This window comes from Callorhinus ursinus, unplaced genomic scaffold (assembly GCF_003265705.2).
Source record: "Callorhinus ursinus isolate GAN/ISIS: 27379988/994484 unplaced genomic scaffold, GSC_fseal_2.0 scaffold2, whole genome shotgun sequence".
Taxonomy (NCBI): domain Eukaryota; kingdom Metazoa; phylum Chordata; class Mammalia; order Carnivora; family Otariidae; genus Callorhinus; species Callorhinus ursinus.
This window is the reverse complement of record NW_027397064.1, coordinates 52319567-52346529: the sequence shown is the minus strand read 5'-3', so window position 1 is coordinate 52346529 and position 26963 is coordinate 52319567. Positions and strand designations below refer to the sequence as shown.

At 35.1% G+C, this 26963-nt stretch overlaps 1 protein-coding gene across 1 annotated transcript in view; it reads right to left on the bottom strand.

Moving 5' to 3' along the window:
• The window catches only part of TTN (titin), a 267591-nt gene that overhangs the window by 126032 nt on the left and 114596 nt on the right, over window positions 1-26963 (bottom strand). Inside the window, exons 120-158 of the mRNA XM_073881860.1 lie at window positions 26024-26107; window positions 25713-25793; window positions 25488-25568; window positions 25236-25313; window positions 24360-24467; window positions 22434-22514; window positions 22163-22240; window positions 21863-21931; window positions 21626-21706; window positions 21261-21344; window positions 20952-21035; window positions 19938-20018; window positions 19418-19633; window positions 18100-18177; window positions 17816-17890; window positions 17322-17414; window positions 16484-16561; window positions 16123-16287; window positions 15834-15908; window positions 15585-15662; window positions 15022-15105; window positions 14684-14767; window positions 14409-14489; window positions 10803-10892; window positions 10160-10237; window positions 9155-9223; window positions 8792-8875; window positions 8355-8645; window positions 7446-7526; window positions 6609-6686; window positions 5992-6075; window positions 5770-5835; window positions 4335-4418; window positions 4141-4224; window positions 3937-4020; window positions 757-834; window positions 327-410; window positions 176-215; window position 1 (exon numbers count right to left, since the gene is read on the bottom strand). The exon at window position 1 is cut by the window's left edge and continues 52 nt beyond it. Of these exons, the coding sequence (XP_073737961.1) occupies window position 1; window positions 176-215; window positions 327-410; window positions 757-834; window positions 3937-4020; window positions 4141-4224; window positions 4335-4418; window positions 5770-5835; window positions 5992-6075; window positions 6609-6686; window positions 7446-7526; window positions 8355-8645; window positions 8792-8875; window positions 9155-9223; window positions 10160-10237; window positions 10803-10892; window positions 14409-14489; window positions 14684-14767; window positions 15022-15105; window positions 15585-15662; window positions 15834-15908; window positions 16123-16287; window positions 16484-16561; window positions 17322-17414; window positions 17816-17890; window positions 18100-18177; window positions 19418-19633; window positions 19938-20018; window positions 20952-21035; window positions 21261-21344; window positions 21626-21706; window positions 21863-21931; window positions 22163-22240; window positions 22434-22514; window positions 24360-24467; window positions 25236-25313; window positions 25488-25568; window positions 25713-25793; window positions 26024-26107 (3473 nt within the window). The remainder of the gene's footprint in view (window positions 2-175; window positions 216-326; window positions 411-756; window positions 835-3936; window positions 4021-4140; window positions 4225-4334; window positions 4419-5769; window positions 5836-5991; window positions 6076-6608; window positions 6687-7445; window positions 7527-8354; window positions 8646-8791; window positions 8876-9154; window positions 9224-10159; window positions 10238-10802; window positions 10893-14408; window positions 14490-14683; window positions 14768-15021; window positions 15106-15584; window positions 15663-15833; window positions 15909-16122; window positions 16288-16483; window positions 16562-17321; window positions 17415-17815; window positions 17891-18099; window positions 18178-19417; window positions 19634-19937; window positions 20019-20951; window positions 21036-21260; window positions 21345-21625; window positions 21707-21862; window positions 21932-22162; window positions 22241-22433; window positions 22515-24359; window positions 24468-25235; window positions 25314-25487; window positions 25569-25712; window positions 25794-26023; window positions 26108-26963) is intronic.

Sequence of the window (26963 nt, the reverse complement as noted above, 5' to 3'; positions counted from 1 at the left end):
ACTTCTTTGGGAGCCTCAGGCACTTAAAAGATATTAGTAAAATTACATTTAGGGGTTATGAAGACGTCTAGAACAAGATATTTTCCAGAGCAGTAGAGTTATGTCTTTTTAAGCCTAAAGTCGGTGACAAATAACCTGTAACATGTGGGACTTCCAGCTTTTTAGGAGGTGCCACACTTTCTTTTCAGGGACAACTTCTTTGGGAGCCTCAGGCTCTTAAAAGATATTAGTAAAATTACACTTAGGGGTTATGAGACTACTGGAACAAAACATTTTCAAGAGCAGAAGAGTTATATCTTCTTAAGTCTGAGGTAAGTGACAAGTACCTGTAACAGGTGCAACTTCAGGCTTTTTAGGAGGCACCACTGGTGCTTTCTTTTCAGGGACAATTTCTTGAGGAACTTCAGGCACTTAAAAGATATTAGTAAAATTACATTTAAAAATGATGAGACCACTAAAGCAAAACATTTTCAAGAGAAGAGTTGTATCTTTTTAAACCTAAGATTGGTGACAAATACCTGTTACAAGTGGGACTTCCAGCTTTTTAGAAGGCACCACAAGCACTTTCTTTTCCGGGACAACCTCTTTGGGAGCCTTGGGCACTTTGAAGATATTAGTAAATTTACAGTTGAGTCACAAGGATCAACACAGACAAGAACTGCATTTATACATCAAAAGACCTTTCAGGTCTAGCCAGGTGGTTCTTGCTATTGCCCTCCCTACCCCACCTTAAATAAAGGGTGGTTTAGAATGTACCTTTGACAGGTACAACTTCAGGCTTTGGGGGAGGATGCACTTTCTTTTCTGGGACAACTTCTCTGGGCGCCTCTGGCACTTTAAAAATATTAATATTTTTACATTATGGAGTTAGAAGAATCCATACAGACAGGAAACACATTCATACAGGAAAAGACATTTCCCCAAATTTCTAAGCTTCCAGCAACATATACCTTCATCACGAGGAACTTCAGGCTTTTTGTGAGGAATCACATATGTTTCCTTTTCAGGGACAATTTCTTGGGGCGCTTCCAGCACTTTAAGAAATTAGTATTTTAATATTTAGTGTTATGAAGATCACTAGGAACAGCAAAATATTTTCAAGACTACAAGAGCTATTTCTTCTTTAGCTTGAGGTAATGGTCACTTGTACCTTCAACTGAAGGAGGTTCTCTTTTTTTGGAAGGAGCTCTCTTTCCAGGAACAACTTCTTGAGGCGCTTCAGGCACTTTAAAGATATTAGTATTTCACATTTAAGGTGTAAAAGAATTAGTGAACACAGTAACCACAGTAAGTTGGCAAGTGTAGTTTTCTAGAAGTTTCTTCTCCCCTTGCTCCCCCAGTCAACTAAGTCTTAGGGGTTAGTGGGATCCTCAGGAAGAGGTGCTCACCCTTCACTAGCACTTGGCTTAGTTCCTGTGACACTGTAGACCCTCCTTACTAAGCATTTGTTGAATGAATACTTTTAATAGAAGGGGTTTCTATTTGAATAGGACCACCCACAAATATTTTCTCTTGAGAGGGAACTTCTTGGGCAGCTTCAGGTGTTTGAAAGATATTAGTATGTTTACATTTAGGTATTACAAAGAACATTAGAAAAGCATAGACTTGTAAGAGCAGAGGACAGATAATTTCTTCTTTAGTATCTGCTTGCAGGTATCACGTACCTTTTATAGGCAGAGGTTCTGGCTTTTTAGGAAAATCCTCAGATACTTGCATTTCAGGAGCAACTTCTTTCATAGATTCTGGCACTTTGAAGATATTAGTATCAAGCTTAGAGGTTAAGGCATCAGCGAAGACGTTAGTTACATTAACTACACCAAAGTGGTATTTCTGGCTCCAAGGGTGCTTCCTTTAAAAATTGGATGATGTATAAAGTCTCGAAGAAAGGAATCAAGTCCTAATTGTCCTTGTTTATTATTCCCCAGCTCCATAGCACCACACACATAATTGCCATTTATTAAAGAAATGAAAGCAGGAGTGATAGAATGATTGATACCTTTACTGGAAGGTGTTTCAATTTCAGGGGGAGCAGCCATGGGTATTTTCCTTACAGAGACAGCTTCTTGAAGTGATTCAGGCACTTTAAAGATATTAATACATTGAACTTCAGAGTGATGAAGAGTTTTAGTTCTAACTCCACCTACAGGAATGCCCCAGACTGGGAGACCTTCCTGCTCCTTGCATCTGATTCTTTAATGACAGGGTGAGTACTTGATTATCAGGAGCTACTTTCTTGGTCACCTCAGGTACTATCAATATTAGTAATTTTATTTCTTGGAATAGATGTATAGAAAATTAGATCATGGAAAATTAGCTTTAAGTGAAAAAATTGATTTTGTATAATTAATGATGCACTTTTAGCTATTAATTTGAGGAGAACATAACAGCTTCTTTCTTGTCTGGATAGGCTTCATTTTGTACCCTTACCTTAGGCACTTTAGAAAGGTATTTGTTTTTCAAATATAGGAGAGAGGAGAATGACCCAAAGATTCTAGACTGAAAAAATGATGTCAAAGTGTTTGGATATCACTTAACTTACAGAATATCGTGGATATCGTAAAGAAATTGTTATGCTGGATGTCTTAAAACTTTTTCATCTTTAGAATTGCCTAAAAATATTCAACATGGAAAAATGTGGGACTCTAAAAAAATAAAAGATAATAAGAGGGACAACTAAGTAGTCAGTGCAGAATTCCAACATTAACTAGTTTTAACTGCCTTAGTTTTAGAAGGCTTTCAGGTGGAGACCATCCTACAAAAGAAAACTGCTCGAAGTTGAATTTAATATTTTATTAAGTCATGGTTTTCTGAGAATATTTCTATACTTAAGTCTTATGGGAAAAGAATTATTTTAAATTCATATGCTTATGTTTAGTAGTAAGTTTATTTTAATAGAAAAGCAATTCCAATGGGCAGTTATATTATCTCCTGAAATTTCAACCCCATGAAAAGTTAAATTACTGATTTATAGTCTACAGCCAAGCACCTCTGTCATTTGATGGAACTAATTTCTGCTTTAAAGGGGGAGTGTTAAGCCAATTCAATCTCGTTTTAGGGATATAAATATTATGGTGGTCTTATGTAGATTTTTTTTTCTAGCTAGTTTGATATTTTTCTTTTTTCTTTTTGGAAACAGTAATAGCTATTTCTTTTTTTTTTTTTGCTTTTTAAAAATTTTTTTATTGTTATGTTAATCACCAAGTAATAGTTATTTCTTATTGAAGGATCCATCTGGGTCACATCTACACATTCTGTGTCTTCATATATTCCCTGAAGATGTCATAGTTAAACTTTATAGCCCAAGCATCTTCCATTTAGATAAGTTAAAGATTTTTCCCCCCTCTATTTTCTCTTGAATAACTCATGGGAACATGTATATACCCAGTTGACCTTCTGCTTTGGGGGACCCACTTCTCTGAAATGACTTCCTTTCTAGCATCTGGGGCTCTCAAGATATTAGTATATTTACATGTGTTAAGTACAACTACAATCATGAGATATGAAAGTCAGCTTTCTTCTGGCTTGTACCTTTTGGTGCTGGTATTTTTCTTCTTTTAGCAATAGGAACTTGCCGCTCTGGGAGACCTTCCTTGGAGACTTCCAACTCTTCAAAGATATTAGTATTTTTTAGTTGAGAAAAAGCAAAGACATGAAGATACAAAGTATTTAAAAAGTTAGGTATATTAACAGATATTGTAACTTTAAATTAGAAATTTAATTTTTGTTCTAATTGTTTAACCTTGTACATTGTTTGAGTGGGACTTTTTCTGGGGGGAGGCAAGTCATAGAAAGTTCCTTGTCTTGGGTACATGGGGGGCCCTAAAGATATTAATATTTTAGTGTTAGAGGTTCTGAGAACCTACACAAAACACTAAACATATTTTGCAGACTGAAGAAGAAAGATTCTCTTTAGATTTTCATAACTAAGAATTATACCTTCAGTTGGAGGATGCTCTGGAATTTGGGGAACAGCCTCGGGTAACTCCACCTCTGGAAAAACTTCTCTGGTCATATCAGGCTCTTTAAAGATATTAGTAGGTTAACACTTAGAAGTTGTGAAAATAGTAAATTATATAACACACAATTTTTGAGTCTTGAATCCAAAGTTATTCATCCAAGTTTGATGTTGTTGAAATGTACCTTTAGTTGCTGGTGTTTCTCTCTTTTTAGGAACAGTCACATATATTTTGTCTTCCAGAACAACTTTCTTGGGTGGCTCAGGCACTTAAAAGATATGAGTACAGTTATATTTATAAATAGTGAAGGAAAAGATAGAGCTTTTAAAATCAGCCCAAAATAAATTTTCTTCAGACTAGATCATTGGTGTTATATACCTTTTGCTATTTTGATTTTCGTCTTTGGAGGATGAGTCACAAGTACTTTTTCTTCTGTGGTGGATTCTTCAGATACTTCATAAACTTTAAAGATATTAGTATTTATACAATTAAGGGCACTTCAAGGCAATGGTGAACAGTATTAAGAAAACATAATACATAGTACATCCTCATCACCCAAATTACCAGTAGTACATAGACACAAACTAGTGACAAGAACACATCGGCTAAGAGAAAGCCTCATTCCCAGTTCTATCATATAGAACTCTCATTTATGGTGATAATAAAATTGAGGAATTCACTGGCCAGGGACTATATAATTCTTCTGTATTGTCTGCAGAAAGTTATTGGCAAAATTGTCCTTTGCTCTTAGTTTTGTCCATAAAGAACAGGGTTGATACTGAGCTGCATATTGAGAATTCTACATTTGACCTACTGGAAATTCATATTAAGTCCTTCCCTTTCCTGGGGAACCTAGTTGGCTATAATTTTAAACCATATCTGGTTTATGGATATGTAGTTTAACAACCATGTAGGGACTGGAAGCAGAAAAGAAAAGGAAAAAGAATTAAATCTTTGAAAATAAGGCAACTGAAGAAAATAAAGATTTCTCTAGCTTTTAGAAAGGAAGACTGGCTGGTGACAATAACCTAACTGAAGCATAGAAAGGGTATTCAAAGGAGGGAGTCATCATATATATTTATCCCAACCTAGTATTACAGACAAAAAAAAAATGGGTTTAAATGGGGAAGTTTTTAGATCAAAATAAAGAATATCAGAACTATTGGTATTTTTTAGATTAAAATAAATGTAAGAATATCTTGAGTAGTACTGGCATTTTCACTACTCAGATCACTGAATAGTATTCTATTCAGAATATTTTATTATTCAGATTATTTTACTCCTCAAATTATTTAATCATAATTTTGCATAAAAGCCAACAAAAAATGGCTTGGGAATTCTTTTGATGTTGTAATGGCCTTATAAATCTATGGTGATTTGAGCAACATTATCAAATGTTTCCAATGATGGCTGTAAAGAGTAAAAAAATAATGAAGGGGCATTTTAATTCTATAAAATCCAGTTAAAATATTATTATGAAGTTAAAGTTACTTCATGGCCTGAGAAAATAAATTGCTTCAAAGCAGAAGATATTTGCACATAGAACAGGTTAACAAGACAAGACAATGACAAACTCAAAAAAGCAAATGACCTTTCTAAAATTGGGCAATGTTATAAGTACAGGACTATTTATTTTTTAATTGGTGAGGAGATATACCTTGTCTGAGACAAATAACCATTTAAATTATTTAATTTTAGCCAAATTTTTTTTGGCATGTTAGGCTTTGACAAGATATTAGTATACTTATTTTTAAAAGCTATGAAGATAAACACAAATGAAACCAAAGAGAACCACCAATTTTTCTACACTCACTGTATATTGTTGTGTCTTCAGAAAGAGATTTTTCTTCTTGAATACTTTTCTTAGGCACTTCAGGAACTTTAAAGATATTAGTATATTAATTGTTATAAATAACAAGTATTCTAAGAATATAAAGAAGCAAAATACAAGGATTTAACATCACACACATTCACTTTAAACCATCAATAACTAAACAAAGAGTCATTTCATGTCATGATCAGTTTCAGTGTATACCTTTAGTTGGTGGAACTTCAGGCTTTTTAGGAACAGCATCATGAACCTTTTCTTCTGGAATAATTTTCTTGGGTACTGCAGGTGCTTTAAAGATATTTATTTTTAAAATATCATAATTGGGTATAAAATATCAAGACAAAAAGCGTTGATCTAACAAGAAGAATGCCAAGAATTCCAAAATCATAAGCCAACTAAACACACAGTCAATGCATCTCTCTAGATTGCCTTGTTGATGAATTCTTGATTTGTCATATTAAAAATACTTTGTCTTCGGGTTATAGCATCATTTTCTACTGTTATCTGGAATGTTTGTTTCCAGAGCTCCTTGACAATAGCTTCTAAAATAAATTATTTTTGAAAAGAAGCTGAGGGGGTCAATATCATTTAATTGTGGCTTAAGAAGAAGATCAACAAAAACAGTAACAACTTTTAGGCTGATGCCTTTGTTTCCAGAGGGACATCACAAAATGGAGGATTGTTATAGAACATAAACTGCAGTTTACATAATTCAGCTGTATTGTGGCATTGAGGGGAGAAAGATCTCTCTCTCTCTCTGCTCCATAGTAAGTGAATAAAAGGGGGTTTTATATTAGTGGTGAATCAGCAAAGGTGGGTACCTTTAGCTGGTGGAACCTTGGGCTCTTCAGGAACACGTACTTTTTCTTCTACCACAATTTTCTGGGACACTTCAGGTACTTTAAAGATAGTAGTAATAATTTTTTTTACTTTTAAATATTCATAAAGATTTGTAACAAGCACAACATAAGAGAAATGTAAACACAAAACATGACATGGTCATAATATGAAACAGAACTATCACTTTATCAAATATATTACAGTACTTAAAATGAGTTGAATTTTGATAACAAATATGACAACAGAAATCCAGAAGAATTTCCCATGTTAGAATCATAAGAATGTGACAAGAAAAATTAACAAGACACCTTCTCCTGGTGCTACTTCTGCTTGTTTTGGTGGAATAATTGGTACTTTCTCTTCAGTGATAATGTTCTTAAATAATTCAAGGACTTTAAACACACAAGTATATATTATTTATTAGATGTTTTTTATTTCTATTGTAAAATTCAAGAGGTTCCCCAAAATGAACAAAGCAGGGACATTAAACACATAGTCACTATGTATTTATTATTACTAGATGATTAAAATTAAGAATTAAAAGGAAAACCTGGATTTATCAATAAAAATGTTAGTGAATATACAATTGAATAGTACCAAAGAAGGAAACTTAGGTGCACTATTTGGTTAATAAGGATATTTACTTTGGGTATTTTAGGCATAACAACAGTGACTTTCTCTCTTGGTATTACTTCCTTTGGCCCCTCAACCCTTTTAAAGGTATTAGTTTGTTTTAGAAATTCCAAAAACACAAAACACAGAAGAAAAACATCAAGAACACAAACTTGTAATGCAATCAAGTTTCGCTAATGAAATACCTTTAGTTGGTGGCTCTTTTTGAGGAACAACTTTAGTGGGTGGTTTTTTTGGAGGGATGATTTTCTCAGATATCTCAGGCCCTTCAAAGATATTAGTGTTTAGATAGAGAATGAGTTCTTGAAGTATTAGGGAGCACTACCAATAAAGTTAGTCCAGTGAGGGCTCATAAATGCTTTATCTATTATATTTTTTGAATTTACATCACACTTCCAAGACAGAAGTTGATTTTGCTAAATTTCATCTATATTGTAGATTTACTATGAATAATAAGCACACACACACACATATTCCTTCATATTACACACATATTAATTCATGCAAGATCTGGAGTGGTACCAAAGAGAATTTATTTGTATCACGGTTTATCCTCAAAAAATACTAGAGAGCAGGTAGTGTTACCAATGCTTCATTTGCTTCCTTAATGTTATTTCTCTAATGAAAATATCATAAAATGGTGGAAACTTTTGATAAGCAATGATCAGTTTGTGAACAGCTGACTCACATTAACAAAGCATAGTTGTTCTGCCTGAACATGTAAATTTCTCAGTGAACTGAGGAGCTTCTATTTCACTAAACTGATGACACTGGCCATATATTTTGGCACCTGTAACAATCATTCTTAGCCGGATTTAAGAAAGAATCTACAAATTCATACAGTGAGCTCCTTAGATAAGTAGATATCAAATACCTTTATCTTGTCTGCTAAAATTATACATTGTAAGGTTAATCTCTACTCCATATTAATCTTTGCATCAAATAGTTGAAGCTCATGCTTAAAGCATTCCATGATGTTAACTTTGAAAGTAAGTGGGTTTCTAGTATTCCAAATTGGACATGAAATGCACTTAAAAAAAAATGAGTTAGAGCAGGGGATAGCAACTTGTAATAGTGATGGAATTCACCTATACCTTTAGGTGGAGCTTTGGGTTTTTCATATACTTCCACTTCTTCTGTCTCTAAAACTTCTATTACCCTATGGACCTCTTCAGCTCTGTGTACTTTGAATCTAGGTCGTTCTACTTTGATGAATTCTTCTACTTCATGGAACTCTTCTTCTTCAAAATATTCTTGAACTTCATGGAACTCTTCTTCCTCAAGCACTTCCACTGGTGTTTCCACTACTTCTAATTCTGTTCTCTCTCTTACTACCTCCTCTTTGTGGAAGGCAACTGATATTTTTTCTTCAAGGACAGTCCTTCCTGAAAGAGCATCTACTTTAAGAAAATTTTTTTAAACACAGAAGAAATGAAGATATAAATTCAAAATACAGAATGAAAACAACTGAAAAAAAAAGGCTTTCATGCAATAATACGTGAAGATACGGAAAAGATCTTTCCAAAAATACCTTTAGCTGAGGGAACAGCTTCTTTTTTAGGCACAGGGACTTTCTTTTCTGCGATTTTCTTTTCTGGGACTTTCTTTTCAGGCACTTTAAAGATATAGTTTTAATATTTAGGACTATCAAGAGCAAGTTTTCATAGACAAAAGACAAAAAACAGTCAAGACACAGAGACATAAAACAATCTTTTTAAATTTTTAAAAAAATTTTATTTTTTAAGTAGGCTCCACACCCAACATGGGGCTTGAACTCATGACCCTGAGATCAATAGTCACATGCTCTACTGACTGAGCCATCCAGGTGCCCCCAACATAAAAGTCTTAATGAAAACTATTAACAGGAAGTTCAGTTTTAAAACAGAATATGTACCTTTGGCTGGAGGTGGCTCTTTTTTCTGAACAGGAACAGTTACTTTTTCCTCAGGAACCTTCTTTGGTACTTTAAAGATATTAGGCATTTCAGTTAGCTGACAATACTCAATAATGAATGAAATAAAAATGGCAAAAACAACATCTTTATAATAATCAAAGCTTAAGAAGTCACTCTGTATTAGTGGACACCAATTTTACAGACAATAAAGATATTGTCCCAAATCACTTATTTGTGCTAACTAGATAAGACGAAGACACGTCCACAAGAACCCGTGCTGTTCTATTTTTTTTTTTAAATACTAGGGATTACCAACATTGCACCTACTTCTACTATTTTTAACTTGATGAAGACTTTTTTGAAGTGATTACCATAATAGAGTACCTAATACAGGTGTCCTCTCCTTCTGAGCACTATTTTATCTGTGGGGGATGCCTACTGTGATAGGGACAGCATAAGCTTATCTGTGAAGAGCACTCCTGAAGCATTAACCTAACTAGGAAGCAAAGAGAAGTAGATATTCTGTAATAACCTTGAAAAGCTTAGACCAAATATTAGAAAGGACGTGAGGCTCTTTAAAATAGTTATCATCCAATCATTAGAACAGATTTTTCCCCTACAATATAGTATACATAATTACAATAACATGAGAAAACTATATATAATGGAATAAAATTTACGAATGGAATGTGGGGAAGAAGGGTCTATTGTTATGTATATAAGCATAGAGAGATGTACTCATTAACATTAAAATTCTCAGCTGTTTAGAATGAGAAACTTCTGGAGTAATTTATACACACACAGCCACCATTAACATAATCATCTGTTAATATTCCGAAAAGGCTAAAGATATGAAATGGGTTACATTTTTTTACTGGTCCTCAATCAATTTCAGAAGTTTGCTACTTAAATGACTCTAAGAAAGCAATCAAAGAAGACATTTCTGTTTTTTTTTTTAAAGAACGTTAATTGGAATTTAAAGACATTAATTGAGATTTGCTATACCTTTAGCTGGTGGTGCCTCCACTTTTTTAGGAACAGGAGTAGGTGCTTCAGGTACTGCTTTCTTAACCACTTCAGGCACTTCAAAGATATTAGATAGATATTTTGAAAAATGACATGCAATGAACAGAACAACATCCATATATGCAAAAAATAACACAAAACATTTACTTATTTTTAAAAGATATTAGCAACCTAAATGGTAATTATGCATATGCAGTAGAGGCTCTAAAGGTGGAAGGCTATTATTTCTTAATCCTATTAGCAAATGTAATATCAGTTATGCAAAAGCTTGCCACAGTCTTCAGGAACAACAGGCTAAGAATTATTCTAAAAAGTAAACAACACAGAAATAGATTTCCCCCACTTTAATACAGAATAAAAAACTAAAAACGAGAAAACTAGGAGAAAGTGTTACAATAGGGTCTGGCTAGGGAACTTTCAGGTGCCAATAATACAAGAATTGTATTGTAGATGCAGTAGAAAAGTTGGGCAGGGCACTTCAGGTGCCATTAATTATTGATCTTCAACTTGTCATTAATAAGATGTAAGAAAAGTATACTAAAGAATATTAGATTTAGACTTATGCTGAGAAAGATTTGGAGCACCAGAGATTTTAATGTCCAACTCCAAAAAGCAGCAGTACCTCTAGGTGGCGCCACCTCCTCAACCTCTTCTATGCTAGGTGGTTCTTCAGGGATCTCTTCTGGAATAGGCTCTTCCAGCTCCTCATACACTTTAAAAAAGATTATTATTTTGTAAATTAGAATTCTCTTAAATATTAGACTAAAAGGGTATATATGAAAATGGAGGTTGTCTTAAACATAGATAATTCATAGCTCAGCCTTTCCAATGCATGTACAAACTCACTAGTCCTTGAAAAAAACTACTGAGTCTTCAAAATATGTTAGGCCCTTTCTAGAATTTCAGAATAAAAAAGATGTCAGAGAGAATTTAATTGAAATTATTATTTTTAATGGAGGTGGACTTGTTTGAAGGAGAACATTCAGTTAGGTGTAGACGTCAGATTTTCTGTATCAACTACTCAGGCTTAACTGGAATTTCTTTTCAGTAGATTTATCCCACTATTACCAACCAAGTGATTTGATGAAAAATTCCCCATGGCAAATACAGTTTCCTTTCAAAGACTGTCATTAAAATGAAACAAACAAACGAACAAATTGGCTAAGCATGTAAGAAAGGAGAGTCAGTTGATTTTAATTTGCCTGCCCAATTTCTATTAGGTAAATAACGATTTCTTTTAGAGTCTGAATATGTTTATTTTCTGAAGTGAAATGTGCATTTGCCTCCTTCCAATATTAGACAATGATAAGACAATGATGACCTGGAAAATCTATTTTCTTAGAAAGTCATCTACCTTCAACTGGTAGAACTTCCTCTTCTTCAAGGAGAATGATTCGTCTTTCTTCCACTTTCTTAGGTACCTCAGGAACTTAAAAGATATTGATCGTTTTAGGCACTTAAAATGCAAGAACAATGAAGAGTGCATAAAGACCAGTTTCCCCGTTTTTCAACACAAGGGAGTAAGTATGAAGATACACATGCATAAGATGAAACATGGAGATTTCACAGAATCAATTAATAAAACAAAAATAAAGAGGTTTGTGATTTAAGACTCAGAGCCCATTTAAAGAGATATTCTGCCTTTTATTGCTGGAGCCTCTACTTTTTTAGGAAGAGCAAAGGGGACTTCAGGGCCTGGCTTCTTAGTTACTTTGGGGTCTTTAAAGATATATTAGTTGAGTGTTTTTATTTTTTAGAAATAACATACATAAGAATCAACATAAAACACACAACAGAAAGTGGAAAAATTGACATAACACAAACATGGGTGCACCAGAGTCATAGATGGTTAATGGCAATGACAGACCGTACAAGGCAGACAAACGTTCATGTTGAACATCTGTATGGACACAGTTCAACATCGGTCCAGCAAACACATCCTTGTTTGGGTGATGTACCTTTGGCAGGAGGAGCCACTGCTTTCTTAAGACCAGGAGGAGGCACTTTCTTCTCTGGTTCAGGTTTCTTAAGCACCACAGGCACTTTAAAGATATTTTATTTTATAATTTAAGTTACACAAACACAGAGACAATAGACAGAGCAATAATACAGGTTATACTAACAACTACTGAAAGAGGACACTTTGACTCTTACAGGCGAGAGAAAGAAATGGCAGTGTTTAATTTGCTTGGGAATAGTAGTACCTGTGGCAGGAGGAGCCTCCTCTTTCTTAGGAATGACTACTTTCTTCTCTGGCACTTTCTTCTTAACCTCAGGCACTTTAAAGACATCATTTCATGATAAGAATTTATTGTGAGGGACAAAAAATAGAGAACGCAAGAAGTTCACCCACAGAAAGACCACATGCAACAGTTGTTCAGGATAGAGTCGTAGGGCAAGTTGGGAGCCCAGTGTTATGACAGAAATAGGTATGGTAGAGCGAGGGATCAGCAACCTACTTGAATATCAGAGGACAGATGCTGTCTTTTCATCCATTTACATGTCTCTAGTAATTTATTAAATCATTATTTATAAAGTATTTCTGAACCCTTGAAGTCTAATAAAGGATCGGCTTTACTATTTCTTTGATTATATGACTATTTAATCTGGTGGAGGTGTTATGTTTAAGTAGTGATATCATGACCTTTGGCAGAAAATAATGAGCTTTAAGGTATAAATATTTGGACTTCATTCTGTACTATGAACTGATCTGGATAATTCATTCAGTGATAGAGCACTTCCACATACCTTACTTTATTTTATCTTCACAATAATATCTGAGCCCACTAGGACTGATACCAGTCTCCCCATTTTATAGGAGACAAACCTGAAGCTCAGATTGGTTAAAAGACTTGCTCAGAACAATACAGCAAGGAATAAATCCAAGGCTAAAATCAAAACCTGCTGGGCTGCCATTTATATGTATGTATCAGAAGAGATAAGCTATTACTCAGTGTTTTGATAAATACTTCAATCATTTTTCCTTTTCATCCTGGTGTTATAAAAGCAATTCATATAAATAGTTGAAGGATGAAATTTAGGAAAATTTATTCATCATATTTTTCAGGTATCTTTTTGTGTAATTTAGCTTTGCAGAATATCCATATGGAATGACAAGGCCACTAGGTAGAACTTCCATGGCAATTTGGGGGACAGTCCTTTTATCTTTGTTCTTGAATGCTGCTTTGCATCCAATGAAAAGTGGAAATCAGTGTTCCTGAACATTTTCAGAAAGAAAAATGTGACTATTTTCTAAATATAACTTTTCCTAAACCCCAGTTCCACCGTAATTTTCTGGTGAAGCTATGGATGAAGAATGTGTATTCACTTTGGGGAGGTATACCTTTGGGTGGTGGAGGTTCCACTTTTTTAGGAGCAGGAACAGGGACTTTCTTCTGAGGTGCAGGTTTCTTTGGCACTTCAGGCACTTAAAAACATTCATTTTAAGACATTAAAAATCACATGCACGGTATTACATATATAACAAAAAGACAAATGAGAATAAGCCCATAAACATAACATTTCATATCATTAAATTTGAAAAGACATTCAAATCATTTCCAAGAGACAGACACACATGACAATAATGAAGGCACACATGTCTGGAACGCTTCTAAGAGTTAGATGTTAGACTACATAAAGAGTGAAGTATTATAGATAAAACTTGAGATGAATAAAAAAAGATGGAAAGGCAGAATTCAAGAGAAAAGAGGCCTTGACTCTAAGAAGAGTTGCTATACCTTGTGCAGGTACTGGCACCTTAGGTTTAATTTCTGGAAGAACTTTCTCTTCTTCAGGTTCAACTTCTTCCTCAGGTATAAATTCTTCCTCCTCAGGAGGAACTTCTTCTTCCTCAGGAGCAACTTCTTCTTCCTCAGGAGCAACTTCTTCTTCCTCAGGTAGAAATTCCTCTTCCTCAGGGAGAACTTCCTCTTCAGGAGCAATTTCTTCTTCAAATGGAACTTCTTCTTCCCGAGGTAGAACTACAGGAACTGGAACTGGCTCGCGTTTCTTTGGCACTTTAAAGATATTTATTCAATCGTACAAGTGTCACTTGTATGTACACTATTCATGACAATGAGACAACATGAAAAGCAAATATTCTGTGATCATAGAGGCATCAATTGTCATCAGATTCAAGGTCATGAAGCATTAATTGTAATTAACAAGGCTGAATAATACCAGTTAGTTTTCCTTTTTGCCCTGGTTCTGTTTGAGATTAACGTACCTTTGGGTGGTGGAGCTTCCACTTTTTTCGGAACAGGTATTGGCTTTTCCTCTGGGATGATCTTCTTGGGCACCTCTGGCACTTTAAAAATATTATTTGTCTTTAAGAATGTGTTCTTTTATATGTCTTAGAGCAATATATATGAAAACAATCACTAAATATTTCTAGTAAGACAAATTTTTAAACAAATTTTAAATGTTATGGGGGAATTTGCATATGAACACATATAAGTGAAAGGGTTTTTTTTCATGTACTTAAATGATGAAGTAATGTACCTTTTGCAGGTGGAGCCTCTACCTTCTTAGGAACAGGAATTGGCACCTTCTTCTCAGGCACAGGCTTCTTGGGCACTTCCGGCACTTTAAAGAAATTATTTAGAAAAAAAATGTTATACAACATAAAATTTTGAGGTTAAGAATAGTCTAAAAAAGATTAAGATATGGTACTAAAAGGATAACCAAGGTATTTCAAGAAGCATTTTATCTTTAAAATAAAATCTTTTCTTTTCCATAAAGCAACATTAAAGAGGTGCATCCCCAAAGAGCACGGAATTGAACCAGTTAATTTTTCCTTATAAGCAAATGTGAAGTAAAGTTTTTGCGAGTTCATGTACCTTTGGCAGGTGGAGCTTCCACCTTTTTAGGAACTGGTACTGGTATTTTCTCCTCTGGTACAGGTTTCTTGGGCACTTCAGGAACTTTAAAGATATCAAGTAGGATTAGTGTCAGATGTTTCACCCGTAGATAAGAAACCAGCAATTTTAAGACTTTATTGAAGCATCATACAATTTTACTCTTTAAGATTGATAAGAATAATAGCCGCGAAACAAAGGCCAGGAGATGCACAAAAGTTTAAATAGAGAACACTGAGAAAACATAGACCGATGATAAAGACAACATACAATGCCTGGGAAATGGTGATTTTGTCCATTTTGGTATTATAATAAGAATTTACTTTAAGAAGTTTCCACTAACGAGGAAGAGCCAAGCACTCAGCATCAGCATGCTTCCATGGCAAAATTTAGAGATGAATACATGGTAAACTCTTCCTATAACCAGTTGGGTGGTCCCTGTCTTGTTAATACTGTCACGGGGAAAGAAGTGATATGGCTCATCAAATTCTACTACATGAGTAAATTATCACATTATCCCACTGATGGATTATAAAGAGATGTACCTTTAGCTGGTGGAGGCTTCTCTTTTTTAGGAATGGGCACAGGCACTTTCTCCTCCGGCTTCTTAGGAATCTCAGGCACTTTAAAGATATTGTTTATTGGTAAGTTCTAACTACTAGTAACAACACATCTTTATAAGGCACAATTAACATCTCTAACAACAGAGAGCAACACACACAAGGTTGTGAACTCAGAAGATAGCTAACGATTTCTATGCAGATTAAGGCCTATGTTATGAATGGTGGTTATACCTTTTGCTGGTGGGGCTTCCTTCTTTTTGGGAACAGGAACAGGTTTCTTCTCTTCTTTCTTGGGTATTTCAGGCACTTTAAAGATATTATTAAGAATTTTGGAAATGTTGCATGCAAGATATAAAATGTGAAAGGCAACGGCAGAAATCATACTTCAGCATCAAAAGTGTCTGTTTCTAAAATAAGCAGAATTGGTCGTTGGTGCTAATAAACCCCAGAATCTGACCAAATTAGACACCTGGTCTCTAAAGATGCTGCTATGTATCTCTTTGTAGGAGATATAATCTACCTTTGACTGGTATCACTGGTACGACTTCTTCTTCAGTTATGAATTCTTCTTCTTCATGAATGTATTCTTCTTCTTCTTCTTCTTCAAAATATTCCTCTACTTGGGTTACAACTTCCTCTTCAAAGACAATCTCTTCTTGTTCTCGTCTTTTTGGTACTTCTGGCACTTTAAAGAGATTATCTTTAGGTTTGACATTTACCAATGACTCAATGAAATTAAGACACAGTAGGAACATAGCCATTTGTAACAGAAGAAATAATAGGCTTTATCTTTCCCAGAGAAGAACTTCACACATAGAACTGAACATGAATTTTACAGCAAAGAAGACAAACAACACATTAAAAAGAGTGGTATTAGGTACCTCTAACAGGTGCTGTTACTTCTTTTTTAGGAACAAGTACTTTTTCTTCTGTGACAACTCTCTTGGGCTTCACAGGCACTTGAAATTTAAGTATAAGAGTATTTTATTGTCAGAAACAGGCCACCAGGCAATGCTTGCTTTGTCATACTTTAAGCAGACAGAATAATTTTGCAAATGCCTCTCATATGATAGATATACAACTGTTCATTTATAAAAAAAACTTTATATGTTCCATGAAAATGATTCTGAACCTCACGGGGATAAAAATATACAAATATACACAAGTAAGTTTGAAGTAGCAGAGCCCAAATGTGAAATGATGTTTAGTGTTCAGGTATCTCAGGTTGTAGGAAATATCCTTTACTGAAAGCTAAATTTCCTTCTAGATAAGTATGCTTTCTGAAAGGTCAGAGATGTTTCTTCATAGTTAGAAAAAAAAATGACTAGCCACTGAGTTAGATTTTTTTTGTAGCCTTTAAAAAATCTCTGGAATGAATAAACAGTTGTTGAACTGGGGTCAACATTGCTTTATCAGTACGTGAATTTAAATAAGCCAGGAATGTGCCAAATGGTCACCAATTTTAAATCCAAGCATTCTATTTTATATATATATATCTCCACAGCTGTTACATAATAAGCTATGGATATATTTCAAAATAACTTTTTCTTTTAAAGATAGCATTACCTTCTTATTCTATGTTGACAGATTTTTATGTCCAATAAATCCTAAGGACTAACTTCAAAGACATATATAACAATGAAACAAAGCAAACATAACTACCTTAATTTTAAAAGAGACATTATAAAAGACCACGATTTTGGAAGGAAATTATTATACCTTTAACAGCTGGCTCAGCCACCTGCTCTTTTTCACGTTTGGTAATTGAAATGTGTATTTTTTCCTCAACAACTTTCTTTGGTTCTTCAGGCACTTTAAAGATATTAATTATTGAAGAGCATTAAAACCAACCACAAAAATACCATATACATAAAAATACACAAGAAACTGAAATGTAAGAATCAGGACCACAATACATCCAGTAAAAAACAAAAAACATGAGAGACTATGGACTCTGAGAAACAAAGTGAGAGTTCTAGAGGGAAGGGGGGTGGGGGGATGGGTTAGCCTGGTGATGGGTATTAAAGAGGGCATGTACTGAATGGAGCACTGGGTGTTATACGCAAACAATGAATCATGGAACATTACATCAAAAACTAATGATGTAATGTATGGTGATTAATATAACATAATAAAAAAAACAGCAGACAAGTTTAGAAAGACACGTTTATAGAAACAAAGATGTTTCTCGTAGTTATCACTCTGCAATGTACCTTTGGGTGGTGGAGGTTTGAGTTTCTTGGGAATGGACACTGGGACTTTTTCTTCAGGAACTGCTTTCTTCAGTACTTTAAAATATCAACATTAATAGATTTAAAAACCTGAGCCAGGTGTCTCAAGAGTAGTAAGAACAAAAAGTTAAGAAATACAATGTACAACACAACATTCCCAAACACACACACAATTTGTGCACTGTCACTTCAACATGTGTTTATAGTATGACAGACATGTAGGGAACACGGGTCTCTCAGAACTCATAATGTCTTGCTCACTCTACCTTTAGTTGGTGGGGCCTTTGGCTTTGTGGGAACCAGTTCTTCTTGGACAGGCTTTACTGGGAGAGGCTTCTTGGGTTCTTTAAAAAAAGTACATTAAGGGTATTTAATGTTAGACTTTGGAACATAAATAAAAAATGTTATTTCTTTATATATCTTTTATCTACAGTGTAGTCATAGCCTCTAAATGTGAGTGAGAATTACAGGTCCAAGTAGAATAAGCCCTAAACAAGCTGACAGTGCCCTTTCCTCCTGGCTTTTTGCTTCAACGAGATCATTGTAACTCTTTCCCACATATTAACAGTCTCATTTCACTTCAGGTAGAAAAAAATCATGGTTAAAACTTCTTTCTATATGATATTGGGTTTTATTACTTATTTAAATTTTATTATTTTTACTATTGTGTTCAATTAGCCAGCATACAGTACATCATTACTTTTTGATGTAGTGTTCAATGATTCATTAGTTGCATATAATACCCAGTGCTCATCACAACACGTGCCCTCCCTAATACCCATCATCCAGTTACCCCATCCCCCCACCCCCCTCCCTTCTATAACCCTCAGTTTGTTTCCCAGAGTCCAGAGTCTCTCATGGTTTGTCTCCCTCTCTGATTTTGTCCAATGCAGTTTTCCCTCCCTTTCCCTATGGTCCTCTGTGCTATTCCTTGTATATAATATTGTTTTTTAATGCTATCTGTACAGCCACATAGAATGTTCTCAAAGTGAGGCTATGAAACATAAGAAATTGGGGAAGTGAAATAATATTGCTTCATTTCAAAATTCCAGTAGGAACTTATTGAGTAAAATAAATGAATTGTGTGGAACCAAAATTATACACCTACAAGTCTGATCGTCATTAGCTATAACATAACTGCTTTCGTTAGCCTTCATCTCTGTCTTTACTTTGGAAGTAGTCTTTGTCAAGTTTTCATGATGGGAACCCTGAGGGAGTGTATTTTCCTATGGTGCTTGATAATAACACACTTTAAGAGATGTTTAGACATTCCATGTTTTGGAATGATCATGGGCACTTGCGGATAAACTCGTAACCCTTTGAGAAAGGAACTTTGGGGCATTTGCTATTTTGTGTCTAAGCAAAAATGAGGGAGGAAATAGATTATTCCCAGAACCAAAGTCTAATAGGAACCTTAAGATTCATAGAAACTTTTTTTCTGGAAGTTATCTAAGAAAAAAAATTCTGAATTTGTCAAATGAAATGAAGTTCTTTCTAAATTTCTTCGGGCATCCAAATTTTTATCCTGCTCTAATGGAATCTGCATGTATTTAAGGTGATGGCAGGTTTGCATTTTGCTCATACCTGTGACATATTCTTCATGCTCTTTAAACTCTTCATAATGTTCAAATTCACGTTCCTCATATTCTTCATATTGGTCATATTCTTCTGTTGGTTCATATTCCTCAAATTCTTTATAGTCATATTCCTCATATTCGTCATATGCCTCTTCCTGTTCTACTGAAACAATTTCTTCTTCCCGGGTGTAAGACCATTCTTTCTCCTCAGTTACGGTTACTTCTAGAATAATATTGACAACAGGCAAGATTTTACTTGAAGCTCATTTAGGGGTGATAGTGCCAATGCACTTTGATTTCATTCTTATGTGATGGATTCATGCACTGGTTATGGGAGAACGTGAATGTCTTTTCCTGGTCAAGGTATTACAGAGTGTACAATTCACTATTTATGATTTCAAATGTTAGATTTCCTGCCTTTAGTCAACAATAAGTCAATAAAGGGTGGGAGTCAGATTAGGAAGTAACAGGCAAAGAGCTGTGTAGTTTCATGCTTCAGTTTAATACTTAGTGAAAGCACAATATACCTTTCATGGGAGGAGCTTCTCTTTTTGGAACTTCAATGGATACCTTTTCTTCTTTAACAGCTCTTTTTCTGAATTCAGTGACTTTAAAAAGAGTAATTATTAAAAGTGAATTATGAGATCTTGAATATATGTGTTAAGAGATACCGTGTATGAACAATCCACAAAGACAACCATCCCCATGCCCATCATTCGCATTGCAAGAAAAAGCAACAGACTTGGAAATAAACATGGTCTAATATACAGAGGAATGCTTTTTTCTAACCTGCTTAGTGCTTCAAAGATACTGATAACTTTAGGAAGATCAAGTAGTATATATAAGAGAGCTCAAAAAGACAACCAGACAGTAGCAACAGTGACTATCAAACAGGCATTGGACAGAAACCTGAGTCCCATGAATAGTGTCTTCATCTGAATTCTAAAGTATTTTCAAGAAGCTCCACTGGCATAATGCAGAAAACTCAGGATTTTAAAAATTTTAAATTTTATCAGGGTGCCTGTGTGGCTCAGATGGTTAAGCATCTGCCTTCGGCTCAGGTCATGATCCCAGGGTCCCGGGATCGAGCCCTGCATCGGGTTCCCTGCTCGGCGGGAAGCCTGCTTCTCCCTCTCCCACTCCCCCTGTTTGTGTTTCCTCTCTTGCTGTGTCTCTCTCTGTCAAATAAATAAAATCTTTTAAAAAATAAAAATAAAATTTTTTTAATTTTATCGAAGATTACCACACAAAACAATCCTTTGGGCAGATGAGTTTAGTATACATACATAACGTATTAGAGGGCAAGTAGATTTTAAGGGAAAGTACACATCTGGGGGAGCTTCACACTTTTGTGGAAAAGAAAGAAGAGGAGTACTTTCTGGCATCTGAAATGTTGAGCTTTGAAGTGATATGAAATAGCACATAAGTGCATATTACTTATTTTATGATGTATTTAAATTATTTTCTCTAAAGATCCCAATTCCACTAGATTAGTTTTAATACCTACATGCTTATTTTGATTTTTGAAAAAGTTAGTATACCTTTTGCTGGTAGTTCTTCCTCTCTCCTAGGTTTGAATTTTGGAATTTTTTCTTCTGGAACAGCTCTCTTGGGTTCCTCGGGCACTTTAAAGACAGATTTCACTTTAAGAACTGTTATCCTCACTCAGACCACGAAAGGCAGTCATATAATAGTAACTCAAACATAAAGGACTTGACATTTTCATTATTTAAAACACAAAAAAACAACTATAGCAATGAAAACAACAACAACAAACACCCATGAGCAGTGCATTTGGTAAAGAGAAGAGGCTAAGTACAATAGTCCGTGTATTGAAAGGTCACATGTACCTCTTGCTCTTGGAGGCTCCTCTTTTTTAGTTACAGCAACGTGAACTTTTTCTTCTTGGGTAATTTGCATGTGCCTCTCAGCCACTTGAAAGATAATTTTAGGATTAGGGAGTTAAGTTACTTAAAGTGGATTTTTTGGGGGGGCAGTTATTGGCCCAAAAGTACTGTGATTTAAGACTACGGCAATTCACAACATACACACAAATAAACTTCACAACAAGTAATACTCCACCCATAGATAAGGCAGTAATACACCATAGCCTCCAACATACTCCAATAACTTCCATATAAAAGGTGTGACCCAAGGACAGCAGCGAGAGATGAAAGACATGTTTTTGGTTTTTGTGCTGGAGGGTTTCATTTACCTTTGGTGGGGGGAGGTTCTTTCTTAGCCACTTTTGGAGGAACCCTTTTTTCTGGAACTGGCTTCTTTGGCTCTTCTGGCACTTAAAATATATCAGGCACAGGGTCAAGCACACAAGATGAAAAGATGTTAACCACAGGCACTATTTTCTTGTTAACGTTACAAAAATTTGAAGAATGGACCAATTTAAGATGAAAAAGAAAGACATTGTTCAAGAATAAAGTAAAGCCCAGGATACCTGGTGGCACCTTTTCCTTTTTGGGAACTGTGGCAGGGACTTTCTTTTCTGGCACAGGTGCTTCAGGAACTTTAGAAAGATTAGGTTGAAGAATATTAGTTTGTATTACAGAGGAAGTGATATCTGGGGCTTAGAATTCACTTTTTGAAAAGATCATACATACACACAAACATTATTGACTCTATTCAGCAAAAATGACTATACATCGGTGCTGACAAAACTCAGAAACACGCAAACAGAAGGCACTGATACAGCTATTAAGACAAAGGGTACCATATTTCTTTGAGCGAGAACTGGTACCTTTAGCTGGTAGGGGCTCCTCTATTTTAGCAGGAATTTTCGGTTTCAGTACAATCTTCTTCTCATGCTTCTCAACCACTTGAAAAGATGATAAAATACACTTGTAGAAATGCTCAGATTTCTTTTCAATAAAAATGTAAGCAATCTGTTTACTTAGACACAGTAGTTATCAATATAGGCAATACAAGTGATAGACTGACTGTAAGAGAAGATAAAGAACGGGACAAGCCAAACACAAATAGGGCTAAAATTAATTTAAGGGTTGGTATACCTTCTGCTGGTTCGGCTTCAACTCTCTTAGAGATAAAGTGCATCTTTTCTTCTACAACGTATTCTTCAGGCTCTTCCAACACTTTAAAAGACATCAGTTTTAAAGAAAAGTTGTAGTGTTTTTCATGTTTAATTTCAGCTGTGATTTATTACTTCAAAGAGTAATTAAAATAATAAAAAGTTTAACACTTGCCAAATCCCTGACTATTCCCATCTAAAGCCCCCCAAAAGTGCATTTTAATCAAAGTATATGCCTTAATAAAGAAATTGGGAAATAAGTTTCAGTAATTTAATTTTCAAGTGTATCGTAAAGATAATAATGCTTATATTTGCAGGAAGAACAGAATAAGTACAAGACATAAAAACAATCCTAGCGGCTAAATTAATAACAAGCATTTGAAGATAAGTTTCAAAAATAACAGAGCACTCTAGATTTGAAGGCTTCAGGGCAGAAACATACACTTGAGGAGACATAAATTGAATGATAAAAAAGAAAAGACCTGTATTACATGTGAAAAACCTACTGAGGACTTGGAAACAAGCTTTTTATTTTTTCCTAGTTTTGTGGGGGCAAGTATGGTAGAAGAGACAGGTGTCTTCATATGGTTTTTGAGCCTATATGTATAAAGTTAATTACAGAATAGGAAGATCTAGTTGTAGACATATCTCTAGATATGTAACTAGAAGTAAACTTAATAGGCTACCCATCTTTTCCCTAGATCTAGACTTAATGAAAACAAAGAGTATCATAGAACATCTCTCCTTTTAGCTATAATACTGAAAGAGATTTATAATGCATACTGTCAAAAATTGAAATCAGATCCATGCAATGAGGACTTTCCTGTGTACAGGTTATGTTTGGTTTCCCAAATATGTCTAGAAGGGATGGGGCCCTCTTTGATCTATCAGATTCCTGACTTATGCCCAACACCTTGGCCTTTCCCAGGAAGCACAACAGAACCAGTGGGCTTCCTCTTGGGAGTCATGTCCCATCTTGCCCTGTTCCAAGCCATTCCATTAAGACTGCACATCAGGATTTTACATGGAATTTTCTTCCACATGGAGAAGTGGGGCACCTTTTATTAGTCAGAAACGCACTCAAGGGCATCTACATATAGGAGTCTATTCATGTTTTTTAGGAAGAGAGTTAATTTGTTGTAGAACTTACTGATTTTTCTTTGAAGCAGAGCTACATTAGAACTTTCTTAGGAAAGTTCTTTCAGATTTGTAGCTTTAGCCAGAGTGCTGGACTTCAGCAGTAAACCTAGTGAGTATCTTAATTCATTGCAAGGGACTGAAATAAAGCTCATTGTTCAATCCTTAAGAAACCATAGAGAACTAGCATTATAGATATAGGAGCGTCTAAACAACAAGCTAATTCAATCAGAGATATTACATAATTGTTTTCTCCATACATGAAATATAAGAAAGACCTCTGTGTTCAGTGCTTCACTCTCAAACATGGCCTTGACTTCTGGAATGTAATAAGGTAATACAATTTCTTATTCATTTAAAAACTGAGTCAGGACACATTAGTGAGTTGTGCTGTCAACACTGCTTTATGTCACCCATATTTTAGACATTAGACTACCAGGTGATGTTTATGCCGGCCCAACATGCTGAATCCAAGTCCTGTCTACTGAAAAGATAAATGTAGATGGAGATACCGTCACCATTAATTACCTGTAAATATGAGGCCTCCCCCCACTTCCCCCTTATAGCCAAGTAAGAGGATAGACAAACAATACATTGGATTTTTACTCTAAGTAATGTTCCTGAATCTTGTATTTTGATCAAAAGATGCATCTAATGAGGCCCTTGGCTATTCACGAATTTGTGTCCACTTTCATTAATCTGATAAACAATCTGTGAAAGGAAACAGCTCATCAAGACTCCAGATCATCTCCGGCTCATTGCTGTTGTTTACCTTCATATTCTGTAACCTCCACTTCCTCTTCCTCCTCCTCTCTTTCCTCTTCTCTATAAACTGAAACGGATACTCTTTCCTCTTCTTCTGAATAACTCCACTCCTCCTCTGTGAATATTTTAAAAGATTATATTTAATTTAAACTCAGCCCCCTGAAATACTGGTAATAGCCATGTGTTCCCTACAGCTGGATAATGGTTCTTGTAACTGCTGAGTAGTGCCTCCCTATTACATGGAAGAGAGAGCTGATTGAAGATAAGGGGACAGTACAGACCAAGACTGAGAAGGATATTCAAATGATGTCCAAGTGTGGCCACATTAACAATCATCACCTTTTCAGCACCTCATTCACTCTCTTGAAATGATTTAAGACCAGTACAGACACAAAAGACTCAGTCTCAGAAGGCTACGGCAAGTAGACACTGATAAGGACAACTTATAAGGTAAACAGTCACATCTGGAAAGACTTTGAGGAAACACGCACACCCATTTCTCCCCTCACTTCTGATTATATACCTTCATGTTGCATGACTTCCACTGTTTGAGGAACTGCAACAGATAGTCTTTCTTCGGCAGCGAATCTTTTTTCTTCTACCACAGTTTTCTTAGAAACTTCAGCTTTAAAAAAGCATTAAGTTGAAGTGTAAAAATCAAGAACCTTAACAATCCTTTTTCCCTAAGAGTGGGGAAGAAATGCACAGTATGCCACTCTAACAAAATGGGAAAACAAGTTATGCAACAAACATCATGAGGATACACACATACACACATTCTGTCAGAAGAGAGACGGAGGGTCATACAAGAAGACACCGGATAGAACGAAGCAAGAATTCACAGGCAACAACATTTTCGTCAGAGGTCTGAGACAAATCCTACCTCGGGGCGGAGGAGCTTTCTTAGCGACAGGAACTGGTACAGGAACTTTCTCTTCAGGGACTGGTTTCTTACGTAGAACTGGCATTTAGAAACACGCATTTTTAGAACTTCAGAGTTATCTCACTGAAGCCCAACCCCAAACACAGATATACACCCACAATGTATTCATATCACAAAACCAACAGAACCTCCATTTGCCTTCTTACATGATGTTATATAAAGATGGTTCTTGGAAAGACAGAGAGACAATACCTTTTGGTGGTAGAGCTTCTTCCTCTTTTTGAGGAACAGGTCTTTTTCCTTCAGGAACTTTCTTCTTCGGTATTTCTGGCACTTAAAGGATAGCATTTGATTTTAAGATTCTCAGAAAGGCAAAATAAAAGAGCAACACAAAATTGGCATGCTCATTAAAGAAGGCATGCAATTAAAGAAGCTTGAACGAAAGACAAGATTATTTATGAAGATGGAATTAAGTACCTGTTGGTGGTGGAGATTCCTCTCTTTGAGTAACAATGGTGATTTTTTCTTCTGTGACAACCCTCTTCTGTACTTCAGGAACTTGAAAAGACATTAATTTTTAGAAATGACTTTGTATTTTCCAAAGCAGCTAATTTAATTAATCTATTTTGTAAGAAAGTAGGCAGGTGGACAGACACTTCTGTTGAATTATTACTCACACCATAAAACACTCGTTTTGAATTAAACTAATTCAACAGATAATTAAACACAAAAGTGTTTTGTACTCAAGATATAAAAATAGGGCTTCTTTACCAAGCAAGGCACTATACCTTTAGGTGGTGGAGCTTCCTTTTTCTTTGCAACAGGAACCGGTATCTTTTCTTCAGGAACAGGTTTCTTTGGCACCTCTGGGACTTAAAAAGTTTTTAAAACAGAACATTAGTTCAACCTATGCCACTTTTATGAATGGACGTAGGCACATAAACCAATCTTTAGTAGTTCATTAATGTCAGAGTTTCTATGCATTGACAAAATAACGCAGAAAATTAAACTATAATGTTAAAAAGGTCACAATGGTAATAAATGTCACAAGTAATGTTATAGAGGCATTCAGGCAATTAAAAATGAGTCATATACACAAAAAGATATGTACAAAATTCATTCTTTATATATTGGTATGCTTTTGATAAAAAAAATTAGCGACTACACAAACAATAAAGAGTGTAGATATAGAATATAGCAAAGTCTTGTTAGGCTTTGTGTCAAGAAATGGAATCCATAATAACAATGGACTTAATTTAAGACTATCTTAGACTAAGACATATTTAGAATAATTGTATCTATATGATACCATTTTTCCCATTTCTCTTCTGATTTTGTTTGTTTTTGGTCTAACTGTAGTGTGTTTAAAACTCAGGAAACACTCATTCTAGAGTAGGCTTCTCAATCTGATATCCATGTGTCAATGACTTTGGGGAGCTCTGTGTATGAAATTTTGTGAGTATACGCATACATGCTTTTCTCTAAGAGGCTCCATAGTTTTCAACAGGATCTCTGACCCAGAAAGGTTTACAATGGCTTGGTTTATCTATTCTAATGTTGATTATATGGAATTTTTAACTGGCAGATGTATTTTAACAGCATGCATGGCTGGCAATACTTGTTTCCATTTTAAATAAGACAGCACCTTTTGTGAACTCTTGAACCTCTATGCTTTCATTTGTAATATCCTGATGTAATTATACAGATATATACACTTATGTCTGTATA